Genomic DNA, 18682 nt, shown 5'->3' with positions numbered 1-18682 from the left:
TTAACCACCTAAACCCCAGCATCCTTAAGCGCGACGCGTTGTGAGCTTATTGATCGTCTATTTACAGAGAAAGCTTTCCCACAATAACATAAAACTGAAAATACACTAGGTTAGAGCCCTGCGGGAACTCTGCTCAACCATATGGGGTTTAAGTGGTTATGTGGTCAAACCATCCTTTACAAACAGAACAGAGATGCAAGCACATGTTGCACAGATCCATGTTGCTTCCCTGTACTGACAAAGGCTGAGGTGGATTTTAGTGGATGAAATGGTTCTGGCCCTGTTCATCTCAGTGGCTAACCTACTGTACCTGTCGAATTTTCGGAGAAGAAAAAAAAAGATAGGAGAAGAAACAGTACAATGATTCAGTTAAATTATACATTTATTGCCCTTAACGTAGGTTTAATAATAACTAGCCCTTACCCGTTCAAAGATATGAGCTCCAAAATGATGTGCAGTGTGTGGGTTATGGGATGTGCACTGTGCATACAGTATATGAGGGATGGAAAGTAACTTTAACTGGTGCTTGCATGATAATATGTAGGAGCATCAATGTAAGAAATACCTGTTTCGTTTAATGGCTACCCCCCCCCAGCCCGCCCGCCCACCCGCCTGCGCACACACCCGCCTGCCTGCACGCACACACACACACACACACACACACACACACACACACACACACACACACACACACACACACACACACACACAGAGAGAGCTGGTTAAACATGTTGCCTCATGCTAGATGCAGAATAGATGCGCCTCATGCTAGATGCAGAATAGATAGTAGATACACCATAAAAATGCTAATATACAGCATACGATTTGTGAAAGTGACAAACGGGCTTCACAGTTATGTTAGGTGTACCCGTTCAAAGATATGAGCTCCAAAATGATGTGCAGTGTGTGGGTTATGGGATATGGGGGGGTTTAATGGCTACCCCCCCCCCCCCCCCCCCCCCCCCCCCCCAGCCCGCCCGCCCACCCGCCTGCACACACACCCGCCTGCCTGCACACACACACACACACACACACACACACACAGAGCTGGTTAAACATTTTGCCTCAAGCTAGATGCAGAATATGTGCCTCATGCTAGATGCAGAATAGATAGTAGATACACCATAAAAATACTAATATACAGCATACGATTTGTGAAAGTGACAAACGGGCTTCACAGTTATGTCAGGTGTGTTCATATGCTAATGGTGATGCGATTTCAGATCAATTGCTCCAGCCACTGAGGAGAAACGCTGTTTCAGACAGACAGACACTCACTCACTCAGACAGACATTCGCAAAATTATAGTATAGATATGGAAATAAAATAAGTCAGGAAGTTTTGCCCCTTGGCGTTTTCAGTTGAGACGCACACATTCACTTCAAGAAGGCCAACATCCCTGAAACGTAGGTTCATTTTTTAAAGCCTTACTTTAACCTTTATCATGTCCTGCTCCACTTTATTTTCTCTAAAAACATAATTATGTAATCACATGAACAGTAAGTATAGCCTCTTTCAGAGTGCACTCAGCACTGTATGGCCAAACTACTGCTGGGGTATGAATAATGTAAGAGGACACATTATTTCAATTTATGAACGTAGTCTATTTCTTTGCCAGAAATGTTGATAGATGTGTTACCTTCTGTACTCTCTCCTATAAAGGGAAACTCAGCATCCTGACGCAGGCTTTAGGGGCTTTTAATAAAAGATGTAAGGATGTGTGTGTGTTGGTCCACTTGGCTTGTTTCATGTTTTATAATGAACCATGAGGCTGATTTGGGCTTCAAGAGCCAGGCTGTTACATACAATTTACTTCCAACATTTTCTTCTTATTATTTTTTATGCAGAAAGCGAATATAACAAAGAAGAACATACAATTGTCATTATAATCTACAATATTAGTTATGCATTAATACATTTATTGTGTATATACTGTATTTGTGTAAGATTCTGCCTGTGGCTACCATTTTAGATCGTGTTTGCTAGTATCAATTCAATTATTTATAGTACGTTTTATAGTGATTACATATTCTATTCAGTATTACATAAGAAGATGTTTCTCAGTGTGTTGAACTTTGGTGGATCCAAAGCGGCATGGTAAAATCCTGTTAATTCTACTGTATACAGTATTCAACACTGTTTGCCTCATCAACATACAGTTAGTGATGATGTTTCACAGACCCATTTACGGAGATTTGTCGCATACTGTAGTCTTTCTTCAACTATGTTCCTAAGATATAACATGGGTGCAACACATTGGACAACAACTTACGTTTAAGGGAACCACTCATAAGTGATTCACATTTAGCTCAGACACTGCTAAATTCAATAGACTTTTACCGATTCAATTCACAACATCTGGGGGCATATCGACAACACTGAATGGCAGCCTGCATTGCAGCATGTAAACAAACCCAGCTCTGGGCCTAGCAGACCTTTAAATCGAGGCCAGTTATCCTTTATTTATACTTCATTGTCTGCATGATATCTCTCTGACCTTCAAAGTGGACAAAAGATGAGAAATCACTGTCTCTGCATCCCGCTCTTCAGCTCCATTATCACATCATACACACACATACCGTACATGCACGACCACAGTCAGTATGCTCTGAATAGCATGTGAGCGAAGAACAGGAACTAACCTGATTCATACTCTGTCGTAACTCACTATCTGCCTCCATATTGTAATAAATCCATCTACGTTTGCAAACTGGTCTGATAGTGAATATGTTCTGACCTATTTAGCTCTAGACCATTTGCGGGTCATTACATATTTGGGGGCTTGTCCGGGATTGGATGAACCCGGGACCTCTCCTGAACGTTTACTTTACTCATTAGCAACATCTAAAGTTCCTAGTATTTAAGATCTATTTTTCTACTTTTGACTTCATTGTTAATGAAAAGAAACGCTTCAGTAACTCACTATCTGCCTCCATATTGTAATAAATCCATCTATTTTTGCAAACTGGTCTGATAGTGAATATGTTCTGACCCATTTAGCCTTAGACCATTTGCGGGGTCATTACAATCAGTAAAAGGATGATACTGTATAGAATGAGAAGCACCAACTTTAAATCACAAGGACAATTTAAGAGAGAACGAAAGAAGTAAAACTAAATGAAACTAATAAATAAGGCAAAACAATAATAATACCACAAGCCTTAGGTGTTCAACCAAAATGTGACCACATCACAAGCCTTCCTGGGACAACCGTACTACAGTAACTACAAACAAATCTCTCCCCAGTGTCAACAGGAAGGTACAATCAAATTGCACTCAAACACACATCTCAGTCTCTGTTGCTAATCTACTATACACAACTTGCACAACTCCATTCAAACTCCAATCCAAACACTATTGACATTTGCTCGAATATGAAGCAACTGTACCAAGTTCTACGACCCCAGTCTTCAGAACCTGTCTTCCAACCATGACAGCAGTCAGGATAGAATCTGCATCGCTACTGTGGGAAACCTGTTTCAGAGTATGTAAAGGTGGAGGGGCAGTATAAAGATTTTATACAACATACAAGCTTGCAGCGCAGCACCGAGTGCGGCGCTGTGAGCTTGTAGATCTGCTATTTTTGAAAATGTAGGCACATCTTTGAATATATATGTATTTTTTACATTTGTAACTCAAATTTTGCTTCTGGAGGGTCCCTGGAACTAAATATTTTGAGTTGGGGGTCCGTGGCCAAATACATATCATTTTGGGGGTCCTTCACATGAAAAGGTTTGAGCACTACTAGAAACATAGGTTTCTCCATTCAAACTCCATTCACATAACACCATTGACATTTGCTCGAATATGAAGCAACTGTACCAAGTTCTACGACCCCAGTCTTCAGAACCTGTCTTCCAACCATGACAGCAGTCAGGATAGAATCTGCACTGTGGGAAACCTGCATAGGGCTTCCTAGTATGTAAAGCCTTGGGCAAAAGAGAAACTCTACCGCTGTCAAATCTAGTCTAGGATACATTTACATGTACACTGGGTTGTACGACACCGTGGTACAACCAAGCGTAAGACTTGAGGATGACTTTGAGGGGTTGAAGGGGCGGAGGGCACAACAAGTGGGGAAATTGCCAAGCCTGTGGGTTAATTGACAAGCGGGAACATGTGTTTTCAGGTGTGTCGTGGCTAACGGGAGTGCACGGCTGGGGCTGAAACCTTCACAAAAGAGATTGACTTTCAAGGGCGATCTCTCGCGGTGAATACCAGCGTCTGTGATTGTTCTTCCACTGGGCGCGGCGGGATTGACGGTGCCGGAGCTCGGCGGGACGTCTGACCGGGGAAAAATCGAGGCCTTGAAAAATGAGGATGTTTTAATGGTCTCCTCGCTGCTGCACAACAGCAGCAACAGTAGGGTGTTAAAAAACGGATAGATTTTAACCACTATTTTATGCTTTAACTATTGAAAAATAGCAGATATACAAGCTCACAGCGAGTGCCGCGCAGCGAGCTTGTAGATCTGCTATTTTTGAAAACCTTGAAAATGTGTGCAAGTCTTTGAATATCTTTGACCCGATCTTTGACCCGACTTTTAAATCCTTCCTCTAAATCAGTGGTTCTCAAACTTTTTCATGTCAAGGACCCCCAAAATTACAGGTATTTGGCCACGGATCCCCATCTCAAAATATTTTCTTCCAGGGACCCACAGAAGCAGAGATTTGAGTTATAAAAAAATATATATATATATTGAAATATTTGCACACATTTTCACGATTTTTCAAAAATAGCAGATCTATACAAGCTCAAAGCGCGGCACTCGGTGCCGCGCTGTGAGCTTGTATATCTGTTATTTTTCAATAGTTAAAGTATAAAATAATTCCAGTTCTTAAAGTGTTCTGAGAGTCATGCGTATCCCTAACTTTGTATATAGGCATTTAAAAGCTGTCATTTGGGTTTTCCTCGGATTGTTCATCTGAAATATTTTCCCTGTTACTGATTCTCTCTGTTTTTCTTTTGTTTTTTTTGTTTTTTTGTGTGTGTCCAGCGCCCTCCATCGTTCCCATCATGCACCAGGTCAGCTCCACCATGAAGAGCTTTACGTTGTCATGGCCACAGCCCGAGCAGCCCAACGGCATCATCCTGGACTATGAGCTGCGCTACTACGAGAAGGTATGTGTGAAGTGTGCGTTTGTGTGTGTGAGCGTCACTTACAGCAGGGGTTCCCAAACTTTTTTGTCTCAGGGCACCCCATGAATATTGTTTTAATCCGAGGCACCCCTACATTATAATTTTCACTCCCAGCACCTTATATTTATAGCATATCATCGTTGTCGGGTGGAAACCTTGGAAACCCAACGCACACAACGCCTCGCATCGCGAGGCGTTGTGTGCTTGTAGATCGGCTGTTTTCACTAGTTTTGTGCGACAGTCTTGTATGATGAAGCAGGGCTTTGCTTTACCGAAAGACGTACACATTTGTAACTTGGAGATACGAGGTTTCTGCCCGACAGTGACGATATCTTATGTTGCAAGGAAAACCCACTTTGAAAACCCCTGACTTACAGTGTGGGTCTATTTGGATCTATGCACTCTAAGAGTAAAAGCTGTAATCCGTAAGAATGTTGTATACCTTGAGATTTGAACGCAGGCTTCATCCTATGCAGGAGACAATGTTTCTAACACTGAGCTAAGACGGACGGAATGTCCACCTGGGTACGGGGCTGGTGCTTTGAACTTAAGGCAGTACTACTTGTCAACTAATAACATGTGTTTGGCAGTGGTGGAAGAAGTACCTACACATTAGTTACTTATGTAAAATTAGCAATACTGTAATGTAGAAATACTACTGGTACGAGTAAAAGTCCAGAATAAAAAATGTACTTTTATACAAAAGTACAAAAGTATTGGCATCAAAATGTACCAAAAGTAAAAGTACAAAATGTTTGAAAATAGTAGATCTGCTATTCAAATGGCCTTGGTATAAAATAGGGCTAAAGTGGTAAACATACAGTATGCTTGTAGATCGGTTATTTTCAGACCGCAACCAAGTGTAAAATCATATTATACAAGGAACAAATATAGATTTTAAGTAGTTTATTCCATTAATATTATGTTATTTTTTAACCTTTTACATTTTGGTTCATTTTGGTTATTTCGTCCTAAATGGCTAGTGACCCACATATGTACAGCTACAGTATATTGTGCTAGCATGCTGTACCATACATATTGGTTAAAATGTTTATCTATTAAAATAACCTCAGACTGCAGCTTTAAATTAACCTCAAGTACTGTACAGTGTGTATATCTCTGTGTTTGCCTTTGCCCTTTAATTTATGTAAATGTTTATGTAGAACTTGGACGCACGCCTACCCCAGCACCCTCTCTACAAGTGTTTACGTTCACAGAACACTGTATACTGCCGCGCAGAAGCCATAAAGCCACCCCCGGGTGCGTGCTAGCTAGTAGTCGGGAGCCCCCCGGGCGGATAACATGTCGTTTGGGCACGCTCTGTCCATCTCTCCCACTGTTCTTTGGTTTCTGTCTGCTGACGGAGTGAATAGGTTGACCTCTATGTCCAGACCCTCTCCGTGTGGCACGGCCGTCCCGTCCCACTGTGGTAATGCAATGCATTCTGGGGGGGGGGGGGGGGGAGTCGACATCGACCTGTCTGCTCCCACACAATACGGCTGCTTTAATAAGCAACCAGCACTCCCCTGCTGTGTGCGCGCTGCGCCAGTATTGACCCGCAGGCTTTTCCCAAGGCCTCGCCTCCAGACATAATGATACGGAGAGACCCAGGCTCCAGGCTTTTTGTTTGGGCCCTTGTTTGTCCACCTAAAGCTGATCGATAGGTACACCAAGGTCTGCTGTGTGTGACGTGTGTGTGTGTCGTGTGTGTGTGTGTGTGTGTGTGTGTGTGTGTGTGTGTGTGTGTGTGTGTGTGTGTGAGTGAACGTGTGCTTGTGCACACACTATTGCTATCTCAAGTTAGGAGACGTGCAAGTCTTGGTCACACTGCACCTTGACCCGCGTTCCGGTCTTTAAATAAAAGATAACAAATCGATTAGGAAGAAGTGTTGTGTAATTGCGGGCAATTCGCTGGTTTCGCAACCAAAGATCGATACTCACAATCATAACCTGGATTATTGTGTGTCTCTTTTTTTCCCCCCCTTTTTAAGTGTTGCATTGTCTAACGAGCAAGGACAAACAAATTAATTAACATTAACATCGTGCAATCAATGGTGATGATTATGATGATAATAATTATAACAATAATAACTAGAGTAGAGATACTGTTCCTACGAAACAGTGTGGGCTCGCTCGTACTATATTCTGCAGCGTGCTAACTGTCATGTGAAGCAATACTCCAGCTAACACCACTCCCAGATTTTCCGCGCCTCATTGGCTAAGGGCCCTGCCTTTGTACTTTCTGCGACGGAACTCACTCTATAAATAAAGAAGATAACATTCTAGTCTCGCCTTTCAGGCGAGCCCACAATAATATAATTTGGGGGCGCATACCACAGGCCTTACAGTGAAATTTGGGTCCGAATCCCGAGCCTGAAGGCCTTTGCTGCGTGTCACGCCCAGTCTCTCTCTCCATGTTTCCCGTCAGTCTTCACTGTACTATCCAAATAAACGCAAAAAACAAAACATACAACAATATATTTAAAATAATAATTATATATGTATATTTATACTTTTTTGCTATTAGAGTCTCCATCCCAGAGTGGATGAGTCACTCTCTGTTTCCTCCTGTGGCGTTGCCAACGCAGGTCATGTAATTGAACCCTGTTGGCCTCAGAGAAACCTTACCCTCCAGACTAGGGATGGGACGATACGAAAATTTCATATCACGATTATTGTGACAAAAGAAATCGCGATTTACGACATTATCACGATAATCAAAATCCATTATCCTGGGGCGGTACATTTGCCAAAAAAATAGCAGATCTACAAGCTCACAACGCGTCACGTTGTGACGCGTTGTGAGCTTGTAGATCGGCTATTTTTTTGACAAAGACATCTGATAGAGAGTGAAAAAAAGACTGTATCAAGTATGAATCAAGTATGAAGTATCAAGTTATAAGTACCTTTTACCAATTATGGAGGGTTTAAATGGTACTGGATATGCAGCTCGGCAAATAAAAGGTGAATTGATCCCAGTGCATGACGGAGGACGATATCAAGATAAATGAAATCCCCACAATACGATTATCGTGTATTTTATCGCAATAAACGATAATATCGAGTCACTCTGTTTCCTCCTGTGGCGTTGCACTCAGGTCATGAAATTGAACCTGTTTGGCCTCAGAGAAACCTTACCCTCCAGACAGCTTAGTGTGGTGTAAATAACACTCATAAAGCCACCCATTAGCTCATGAATACCAATGCAACCTAATCCTATTGATGTTTATGTAGCGTGTCCCCAAGCAAATAGATGAGCGCCGCATAATGTGGACAAGATTGCTAATTTAGCCGGGGCGATCCAGACGACTGAGAGGCTGCTCTCTCTCAGTAAAGCATAAAATCAAATAAATAGCCAGCATGAATGAATGAGGTCCAAGCTGAGAATTGATGACTATGAAAAGCTGATGGAGATGATGACTTTCAGAAGAAAGTGGTGAAAAACTGGAGAAAGAAAACAATGTTCTACTATACTGTAGCTCATACATGGGCAATTGGCGGCACGGAGGCCACATGCGGCCCCCACCTTCGCTTAATGCGGCCCACAGGTTAATACCGGAATACTGATATATTATTGATTTCAGCTGTTACAATTCCAAATATGACCTGCTTCAATTCCGTGAGACTATATTAGTAGCTTAATGACTAGTATAGCTTTTTATGTCCAATGTATTTGTATTTAAGTTCATAAAGTTAACATGAGTATACAACTAAATGCGTTTGAAATTCAATCAACATGTCACATTTCAGGATTCGAATTAAAAAATGCCAAAAAAAGAATTCAGGATTCCAATTCAAAAGAAGCGAAAATAGCCGATCTACAAGCTCAAAGCGCATCACAGCGTGATGCGTTTTGAGCTTGTAGATCGGCTATTTTTGCTTCTTTTGTATGAGATAGTAGAATGACAAAGAAGGATATGTAGCAATTATGCAATGTGGCCCTCTAGAGCGAAGGTGGAAATATAGTGGCCCTCGCCATCATCAAAGTTGCCCACCCCTGCTGTAGCTGCAACGTGGCAATTCGGTGGTTCAAGTCACCCCTGACTTCTAGGAGTACCACCCCTAAAAATCTGACTTTAGTTTTGTCCTTTTCTCAAGCAAGCTTTGAAGAAAGAATGAATGCGTGCTTGTTTTTGGAAAGGTGAAAGAGAGTGAAAGAGAGACAGAGATTGAGGGTGTCTGCGGACAGCCGCTGGACACAGCTGGAGGGAGCTCTCAGCTCTGCAGATATTTCTCCTCTGAAACACTGCAGTTAAGAATGTGAACCTGACGAGACCTTTCCTTGGCTCCTCACCCTGCTATCACGGCCCAAATAGAGGCTTTGGTATGACACACACGTGTGTTATGTGCAGGGACGTGCTGGGCCCCTGATTCAGCCCGGGAAAAAGAGTTGGAGAGGCCCTCATTTTTTTATATATATATATATATTTCGTCGTTGTCGGGTGGAAACCTTCTATGTCCAAAACCGTTTGTTTTGCATTTATCATTTTAAAAATGATTTAAACTAGTGAAAACAGCCGATCTACAAGCACACAACGCCTCGCACCGCGAGGCTTTGTGTGCTTGTAGATCGGCTGTTTTCACTACTTTTGTGCAACGGCCTTGTATGATGAAGTAAGGCTTTGCTTTGCGAAAAAATGTATACATTTGAAACTTGGAGATACGAGTTTCTGCCCGACAGTGACGATTTACTTTGTTGGCCGCACAGCCCCCAAAATGGAACGAAGGCCGACATTTTATTTTAAAATTTCTTCCTAATGGCCGGCCTTGACCGGCCGGGAATGAACCGCCCATTCGGGAGTTGTCACACTTTTCCCAATGGCCAGCACGTCCCTGGTTATGTGTTTACGTGTGCGCACTGCGCCCGCTGGAAGTGTACGTGTGTACGTGCCGGGGCATACTTGTGTTTTATTGTCTGCGTGCGTTTCTGTGCCAGCCCCGAGAACTTCACAAGAAATTCAAAACGGAGTGCGCAAGCAAATTTTTTTTTTTTGGCAAGAAATGAAATGGAAGTGTGCCGTGTAGGCAATTTCCACAGCACATAATTTACAGCCTGTTACAGGCATGCGACGGGAGTGACGACACGCTCACATAAATATTCAGCATTTTCACATGACACGTTGGGCAGGGGTTACCCGCCAACGATTATATTGCGCCATGCCTACCGTGCGTATTGCAGAAAATAAGAAGAAGAAGAAGAAAAAAAAGAGAAACCTTGGGAGCGGAATTGCTTTGTCACCGAGGTCAGCGCCACAAACGGTCGCTCATCGATTGCGCTGAACGGTTGAGAAGTCGCGAACATGGGGAAGTTCCTGATAGCCGTTAACCCTCAAATACCTGGAACGCGCCCGAGTCGCATTAGATGTTAACCACTTTAACCATTATTTTATGCTTTAACCACTGAAAAATAGCAGATATACAAGCTCACAGCGTGGCACCGAGTGCCGCGCTGTGAGCTTGTAGATCTGCTATTTTTGAAAAATCGTGAAAATGTGTGCAAGTCTTTGAATATCTTTGACCCAATCTTTGACGCGACTCCTAAATCCTTCCTCTAAATCAGCGGTTCTCAAACTTTTTCATATCAAGGTCCCCCAAAATTCAATTTATTTGGCAGCAGACCCCCATCTCAAAATATGTTGTTCCAGGGACCCCCCCCAGAAGCAGAGATTTGAGTTACAAAAGTTTGCTTTGAAAAATATATATAGAAAAATGTGCACACATTTTCACGATTTTTCAAAAATAGCAGATCTACAAGCTCGCAGTGCGGCACTCGGTGCCGCGCTGTCCTATTTTTCAACAGTTAAAGCACAAAATAACGATTAAAATCTTAACGTGACTCGGGCGCGTTCCCGGTATGTGAGGGTTAAAGCGATGATGTGGCCTTTTAGTCATAAAAGGCAATTATGGAGCGATGTCTCTGGCTGTGTCCATAACACACTCCCCTGCACTCTGCCCAAGCCGCCACAGGGAACTTATAGCCTGAATAATACAGCCATTATAAAAAATCCCGGGATTTCTTTTTTTCTCCCTTCCCTCTTTTTCATAAAAAAACGTCCTCGCTATCCCCTCCCCTCTTTTTATGTGTCTCCCGCGCCTGGCGATATTATTCTTTTATGTGTCACACTGTTATGGCTCTGCTGAGTTGATTGTCTCAACGTGCTCGGCACAGTCAGCGAGCGCGTAGTAGTAAGTGTGTTGTAGAGACAGTGTCGTCTCGCGGTCCCCCTCTGTCCCCCAGGAAGCCGCCTCCTCCTCCCACGCGCCCGCTCAACAGAAGCTTTTCTCTACAGCTTGGCGTGTGATGCATTATTGTTGTACCGTGGCGCTTTCAGCGCGAGCGCTGCATATTTGAGTTTTTAGCTGTGTGTTGGCGACGAGGCAAACGGGGACGTGCAGACAATGTTAGAGAGGCAGGGGCTGGAACTTCTAAAATGGCCTTTTGGTGAAAATATAGAAAATGGCAGACCTCCAAGCTCAACGCGTTGCGCTCCGAGGAGGTCGGCTATTTTCAGTACTTGATACCATACTAAACTAAGCATAAAACAGGCAATACTGGAGATGTGGCGTATGGCATGGATTTCTACACAGTGAGGTCAATTCTATGCTGAATTCAAGTTCAGGAGAGTTTGGACAAGGCAATTCTCTTGAATGCTGCCCTCAGGTGCAGCATGGAAAGAGGGCGTTTGCATGTATTTCACCTTAGTGAAAATGGCATTCATGGTCTGGAGAGGGCACTTTTCACAGACTGTTAAAAGGGCAGGGGCTCAAGCCCCCTTTCATGTCTATGTTGTGTGCACGTGCCTGGAGGCAAACATTTAAACCAGCAGCCAGACGGTTATGTTTCGCGCCCTCCCTCCCTCCCTCCCTGCGGGGCCCGAGATGAAAAGAACAACCTACCGGTAGGAAGAGAGGGCAGCAGGAGTGGGGCGCACGGCACGCCCGTCCTGTACGGATCAACTTTTACCCTCCATAGTCACTGGCGGCGCCAGGATTGTTTCTCTGCCGGTGCTAAGGGGAGGTTAGGTCAATACATGGGCGCAGGGGCGTCACAACAAATTCTGGGCCCTGGGTACAAGGACTCACTGCGGGCCCCCATGAATGTTAACCATTGAAAAATAGCAGATATACAAGCTCACGGTGCCGCGCTGCGAGCTTGTAGATCTGCTATTTTTGAAAAACTGTGAAAATGTGTGCAAGAAACCTATATGTTTCCATGTCAGTGGTGCTCAAACTTTTTCATGTCAAGGACCCCCAAGATGATATGTATTTGGCCACGGACCCCCCATCTCAAAATATTTAGTTCCAGGGACCCCCAAAAGCAAAATTTGAGTTACAAATGTTCGCTTGAAAAATACATATATTCAAAGATTTTCACTCATTTTCACGACTTTTTAAAAATAGCAGATATAGCTACAGTTACTAGGGCCCCTCCACCTTGGGCCCTAGTAACTCAGTCCCACTATCCTACCCCTTGTGACGCCCCTGCATGGGCGTGCTGAGCCAACAGTCGATTTTTTTGTGAGCGCTCAGTTACTTCACGGGGAAAGAAGTCGTGCTTCAGTTTGCAAAAGACATTTCAACATTTTGAGCCATATTGTATGGTTAGTGAATTGCAAGTCATTGACATAAAAAGACAGAGGTGATAGTGCATGTGCAACCGGTGTATCTTTATCTCTCTGCGTTGTGTGGATTAGAGACAGACCCAGAACTCTCTTTGGAGACGACCTCCGTTTAATTCTGACAAAAGACAGAAACACACACATCTCCAAGTGAGTCTTTTTTAGTGCATAAGAAGCTCCTTTCTCTACAAAGTCAAACAAACACTGTATCAGTAATATGTAACTTCAATTATTAATGTGTTTTGCACAGAACGATAACAAAAGCCACCCATCTCATTCAATGCGGAAATGCAGGAGGAAGAGGTGAAGGTGTGGCAGGACATTTATACAGGAAAAGGTAGGAGGGGACTTAAAGGAGCTGTGACCACTAATTGCGACCGAAGGTCGCATATACTCTGAAAAACCGTGTCGCTTGAGTGACCTTCCTTCCGTAACCTCTGTGATGTCAGCGAGTTGTGACATCACTTCCTGTACGGGGCGGCTACACGAAATGTGGATAACACTATATATGGAGATAGTCCAGTCCATCATGTCATATGGGACTACCGTCATAGACAGTAGCCAAAAGAGAAGGATACACAAGACTAAGAAAGACAAAAAAAGGAGGAGGAGGATAAAGATACCAAAAGGAGAGAGAAGAAAGGGTGGATGAGGTACAATGTGTCTCAGAAAAGAAAAGGAGGTGGCAACAGGGGCGGCTAGATAAAGTTATTAGGCCTGGATCCGACTTTAAGTCGACGCACAGGATTCCAGAAGTGTAGCGCTTATTCGCTCGTGTATCAAACTGGTACTCGAAACGTTCTTAGAATTTAATATATATTTTCTAAAGTAAATATGGGGGCGGCTGTGATACCAAAAGGAGAGAGAAGAAAGGGTGGATGAGGTACAATGTGTCTCAGAAAAGAAAAGGAGGTGGCAACGGGGGCGGCTAGATAAAGTTATTAGGCCTGGATCCGACTTTAAGTCGACGCACAGGATTCCAGAAGTGTAGCGCTTATTCGCTCTTGTATCAAACTGGTACTCGAAACGTTCTTAGAATTTAATATATATTTTCTAAAGTAAATATGGGGGCGGCTGTGAAAAAAAGAGAAGAATAAAAAAGAAAAAAAGGAGGAGGAGGATAAAGATACCAAAAGGAGAGAGAAGAAAGGGTGGATGAGGTACAATGTGCGGTATCCTCCTTGTCAAGCTCGACGTTGGTCATTTGGACCTATACATGGAGAAATGGAGCGAACCTGTTTGGCCTAAACATGGAGATGTGGTACAGAATGACTCATATATGGGCATAAAAAGTATGTCATGTGACATCACTTCCTGTACATACAGTCAGACAGACAGACAGACAGACAGACAGACAGCCATTGACTCCGGCCTAACAATGGCTACTGTCTATGACGGTAGTCCCATATGACATGATGGACTGGACTATCTCCATATATAGTGTTCTCCACATCTCCATGTTTAGGCCCTATCGCTCACACCCTAGGTGGGGTTGGCGATAGGGCCTTTCTGTGTGGAGTTTGCATGGTCTCCCCGTGTCTCCTAGGGTTGATACCCTCACAAAAACATGAACAAACTCCCCCCAGAATGATAACAACTATAATCGTCAGAGAAACGCTGTGGTTGGCCAGATAGTCAAGAATTGGCGCGACCTCGCCCTTTAGGGCGAGGTCGCATGTCACCCTGAGGTCGCATTCCACCCTCAGGTGTCTTACTAGTACTATATATCGTCGTTGTCGGGTGAAAACCTTGTATGTCCAAAACCGTTCGTTTTGCATTTATCATTTTAAAAATGATTAAAACTACTGAAAAAAGCCGATCTACAAGCACACAACGCCTCTCACTACCTTTGTGCGACGGCCTTGTATGATGAATCAGGGCTTTACTTTGCGAAAAAACATACAAATTTGAAACTTGGAGATACAAGGTTTCTGCCCGACAGTGACGATATACAGTACACAATGGAGAATCGTCAGGTATATGCACTTGTTTATGTAATATTTTGTGTAATTATACACACTTATAGTTAATACTGTTACACATGCACAGATCCACTTCTAGCCCAGGTGCTGGACAAACGGTAATACAAGAAGAAAATAGAGTCCGCAACACCGTTAAAGATAAATACTCAGCACCACTGGTTTTTATTGCTTCAACATTTCGATCCGATTGGATCTTCTTCAGGAATAATATACAAGGGAAATGGGTGTGTACCATCATAAAAAGTAGCTTCCACTATGATAGGCTATAATAATGAGCAGTGATTGGAACCACCTGAGCTCACACCAATCAATATGTAACCATTTCTCCAATAACACAAGGCAATAGTAAACACCAGTACGACTCCCTAAATCGGGAGATAAGCGACCGTCAGGTCGCATACACACACTTTAGAAGGCATATGGGAAATGGGACAGATCCATGTTGATGACGTGACTTTAGAGATACTGTGTAGCACTTTGCGTGATTTTAGGGCAACATTAAATGTTTTAGGAGCAGTATCCAAAAATGTATTTTGCTAAAATCGGCCTGATGGTGGCGCTAGATGGGACAGATGCATGTTGATGACATGACTATAGAGTTACTGTGTACCACTTTGCGTGATTTTAGGGCAAAATCTGTAGGAGCAGGGTCTAAAAATGTGTTTTGCTAGAATCGGCCTCATGGTGGCACTAGAAGAGGACCATGTGAGACATGAGGGGTGGTGGTTGTGGTCTGGCAGCCAAGGAGTGTGTGTGCAAAGTTTTGCATGGATAGGGGCAACGGTGGCGGAGATATGAGTAGGGGAAAAGTGTGATGTGACGGACAGACAGACAGACTGACTGACTGACTGACTGACTGACTGACTGACTGACTGACTGACTGACTGACTGACTGACTGACTGACAGACAGCCGGTGGAGGTTTTGATAGTAACTGCGACCTGACGGTCGCAACAATGATTAAGAATAATATACAGTACTGCATGGTACATGTCCTTGTAGGCCATGTACCATGTTGTAGACCCAAATTGTAGGCCACAAAGGTGAAGGGATTCCGGATCAGACAGCACCAGGCACAGCTATGAAGACAACTACAATATCTGTTTCTTCAGTGAATGATAATGTAAAGCAGAATCCGAAAACAATCCTTTGCTATATAGAATCTGTGATCCTCATACTATCTGCCATTGAAGAAGTGATTGATTGTCAAATTGCAGTTGGGGTCTATTCATACCGCAGAGCATTTCCTGCACAAAACGCCATTATCTCCCATGAAAGAACATCCGTTTCTGGACAAGTAGGGACTGAAAAGAGGCACACTGAGTGCTGGAGGCTGCTGCTCACGCGACAGACCCCAACTACGACCCCCCCCGCCCGCCAATCAATCAACCCATCCTCTCTGTACAGAGTAAGTGGACCGGGGGACTCTGTAATCTGGGAAGTGATATGAAATAAATTAGAAGCCAGCAGAGAGAAAAAAAAGTGGACCCTCGTTCCCGTCATTCTCTCTCGTCTTCTCTCTCTCTCTCTCCGCTCTCAGTTTTCCTCCGGTTTGCCCCCAAAGTTTGGAGGCTGTTGGAAATAACTCGCTGTACTGGAGGTCACGGCCTCCATTAAGACTGGAGCAGAGCAGCCACTGGCCCTGCTTACTGATGGGTGTGTGCGTGTGTGTGTGTGTGTTTGTGCACGCGTGTGTGTGTGTGTGTGTGTGTGTGTGTGTGTGTGTGAGCGTGCTTGTGCGTCTGTCTGTCTGTGTGTATGTGTGTCTATGACTATGTGTGACTAACTACAGTATCCCACTGAGCACTAGTCTTGGTCTAAAATTGGTCTAAAAGTGAACGTTTTTCAGATGTTATTTCAACAGCTATATATAGACGGTCTATATGTAGACATCTATTAGACGTCTAATCAATGTCTAATCTAAGCTTAGACGTCTAAAACAACATTCACTTTTAGACAAATCTTCGTCCAATTTGCGATTAGTGCTCAGTGGGATATGTCATTGAGACGTGTGTGCGTGTGCGTGCGTGTGCGTGTGTGTGTGACTGTGTGTGCGCGCGCGCACATAAGTTGAACAGCAGACACTGAGACATTATGCAGGGATTTGCTGTACTAACAGCCATCACTGTATATGCACCACATGTTAGAAAAACCTAAAATCCCCCCCTCGCTCTCCAGGAAAGAGGAGACTCCTGCACACACACACACACACACACACCCACACACACACACACACACACACACACACACACACCCCCACACACACACACACACACACACACACACACACACACACACACACACACACACACACACACACACACACACACACACACACACACACAGCGCTATATGGTACTCCCAGACATGTTTGGATGGTTAATGGGGACGGGTGAAAAGCAGGACATGGTACGGAGTTCCCTCCGCTCCCCATGGCTGAGTGTTCATATTTTGTCCTCCAGACACACTCGCTCTCTTTCTTCTAGACCGTCTTTTTTATTTTTTCCCTTCTCTCGTGCCTGGTGTAATGGAAGCCTGCGAGCCAGTTTCTAGGTTGGTGGAAGATGTACAAGGAGCTATAATCCCAGGGAAGGTTTGCTGCAGAATAAAAGGGGGGGAAAAGCCCCACATACTGAGTAAACGTCAAAGAAGTAAAATCATTTTTCTACCACTTTTTCGAGTCACGTGTTCAAATACTGGATTCTGATTGGCTAAATTCCGGAGGTTATGAGAGGACAACTGCCGCAAAGTTGTGTGTCCGAGATCAATGCGCCTCAGTGTACATCCGGGGACTTCAGGAGGTAGTCGGAACACCTTTCCCCCAACCAACAAATGAAGGTCGCAGCGGTCCTATGTTTACTAACGTGCGTACTATCGTCGCCGATTTATTTGGATCCAATGCAATCCGCCAACTTTAAAGCCCCTTTTCTCTGAACCTATGCCTTTCTGGAAGCGAACAGCCTCTATTTACGGCCGGAACGGTGCTTTTAACTGACGTTAGCTTAGCTGTAAGCTAGACGCATGGATTAGTATGGAGTTGGCGCCATCTGTTGGTGAGTAGAAGATGTTGTTGGTGGAACTATCTGCTGTCTCGCGGAAGTTTTATAGGCAATAATGATTGTAACTTAAGATCCTTGCAAGTTACAACTATGTGTTTTCTTTCATGTATAAGGGAAAAAGTGGTAGAAAAGCTATTTACCACTCGGGGTCGGACATTATGCTCTGATAATGTCCTGTGTTAGGGTGTTATCGGACTCGGCTTCGCCTCGTCCGATAACACCCTAACACAGGACATTATCAGAGCATAATGTCCTCTCACTCGGGGTAAATTGCTTACTCCTTTACCAAAACGCTTTTGCTTTTCCTCCGCTTGATAACGATTTTTCTTCGAGCCCTAATGCCTTATAAAACATGAATGTCTCGGAAGTTACAACGTTCATCGGCCGGTGTGGGTACCAAACGGGCTCGCCTGCAAAACGGGCGTGCGGGTCCTGTGCTTGCGACTGACGTCACACAATGTGATTGGGATGAATTCCTCTTCATCAAACCTTTATTGAACACTGGAAAATAACATTGCAAAAAAAGAAAACGTTTCTTAATAATGAAAAATAACTTTTAGTAATAAATATCAGCAGGGGGGTCCGTGAGAGGCGCCGCGGGGCCCCGGTGGTGGGGGGGCCGCAGGGGGTTCCTGGCGGCCGACCCACCACCGGAGGCCGCCGCGGACACCGGCGCCGCCGGATAAAACAAATGGAAAAATAATGGGAGCGTGTCGCGAATGTAGCAGATCTACAAGCTCCAGCTACGCTCCACGGACCCCCTAGGCGTTTTGCAGGCGAGCCCGGTGGGTACCCACACCTTTTGGCTGAACAACAACAAACTAGCCAATCGCAAAGCAGTCATCCCTACATGCTAATGGGATGTACTGTCTATCGCAATAACG

General features: G+C 44.1%; 1 protein-coding gene across 1 annotated transcript in view; it reads left to right on the top strand.

Moving 5' to 3' along the window:
• The window catches only part of LOC308285406 (ephrin type-B receptor 1-B-like), a gene marked incomplete at its 3' end in the record, with an annotated part of 349613 nt that overhangs the window by 249937 nt on the left and 80994 nt on the right, over positions 1-18682 (top strand). Inside the window, exon 7 of the mRNA XM_080726148.1 lies at positions 4997-5121. Coding sequence (XP_080582274.1) covers positions 4997-5121 — 125 coding nt within the window. The remainder of the gene's footprint in view (positions 1-4996; positions 5122-18682) is intronic.

Source organism: Nannobrachium achirus (genome assembly GCF_963921795.1).
Source record: "Nannobrachium achirus genome assembly, chromosome: 5".
Lineage (NCBI taxonomy): Eukaryota > Metazoa > Chordata > Actinopteri > Myctophiformes > Myctophidae > Nannobrachium > Nannobrachium achirus.
Note: the sequence above shows the minus strand (reverse complement) of the source record. Positions and strands in the feature narration are given on the sequence as shown.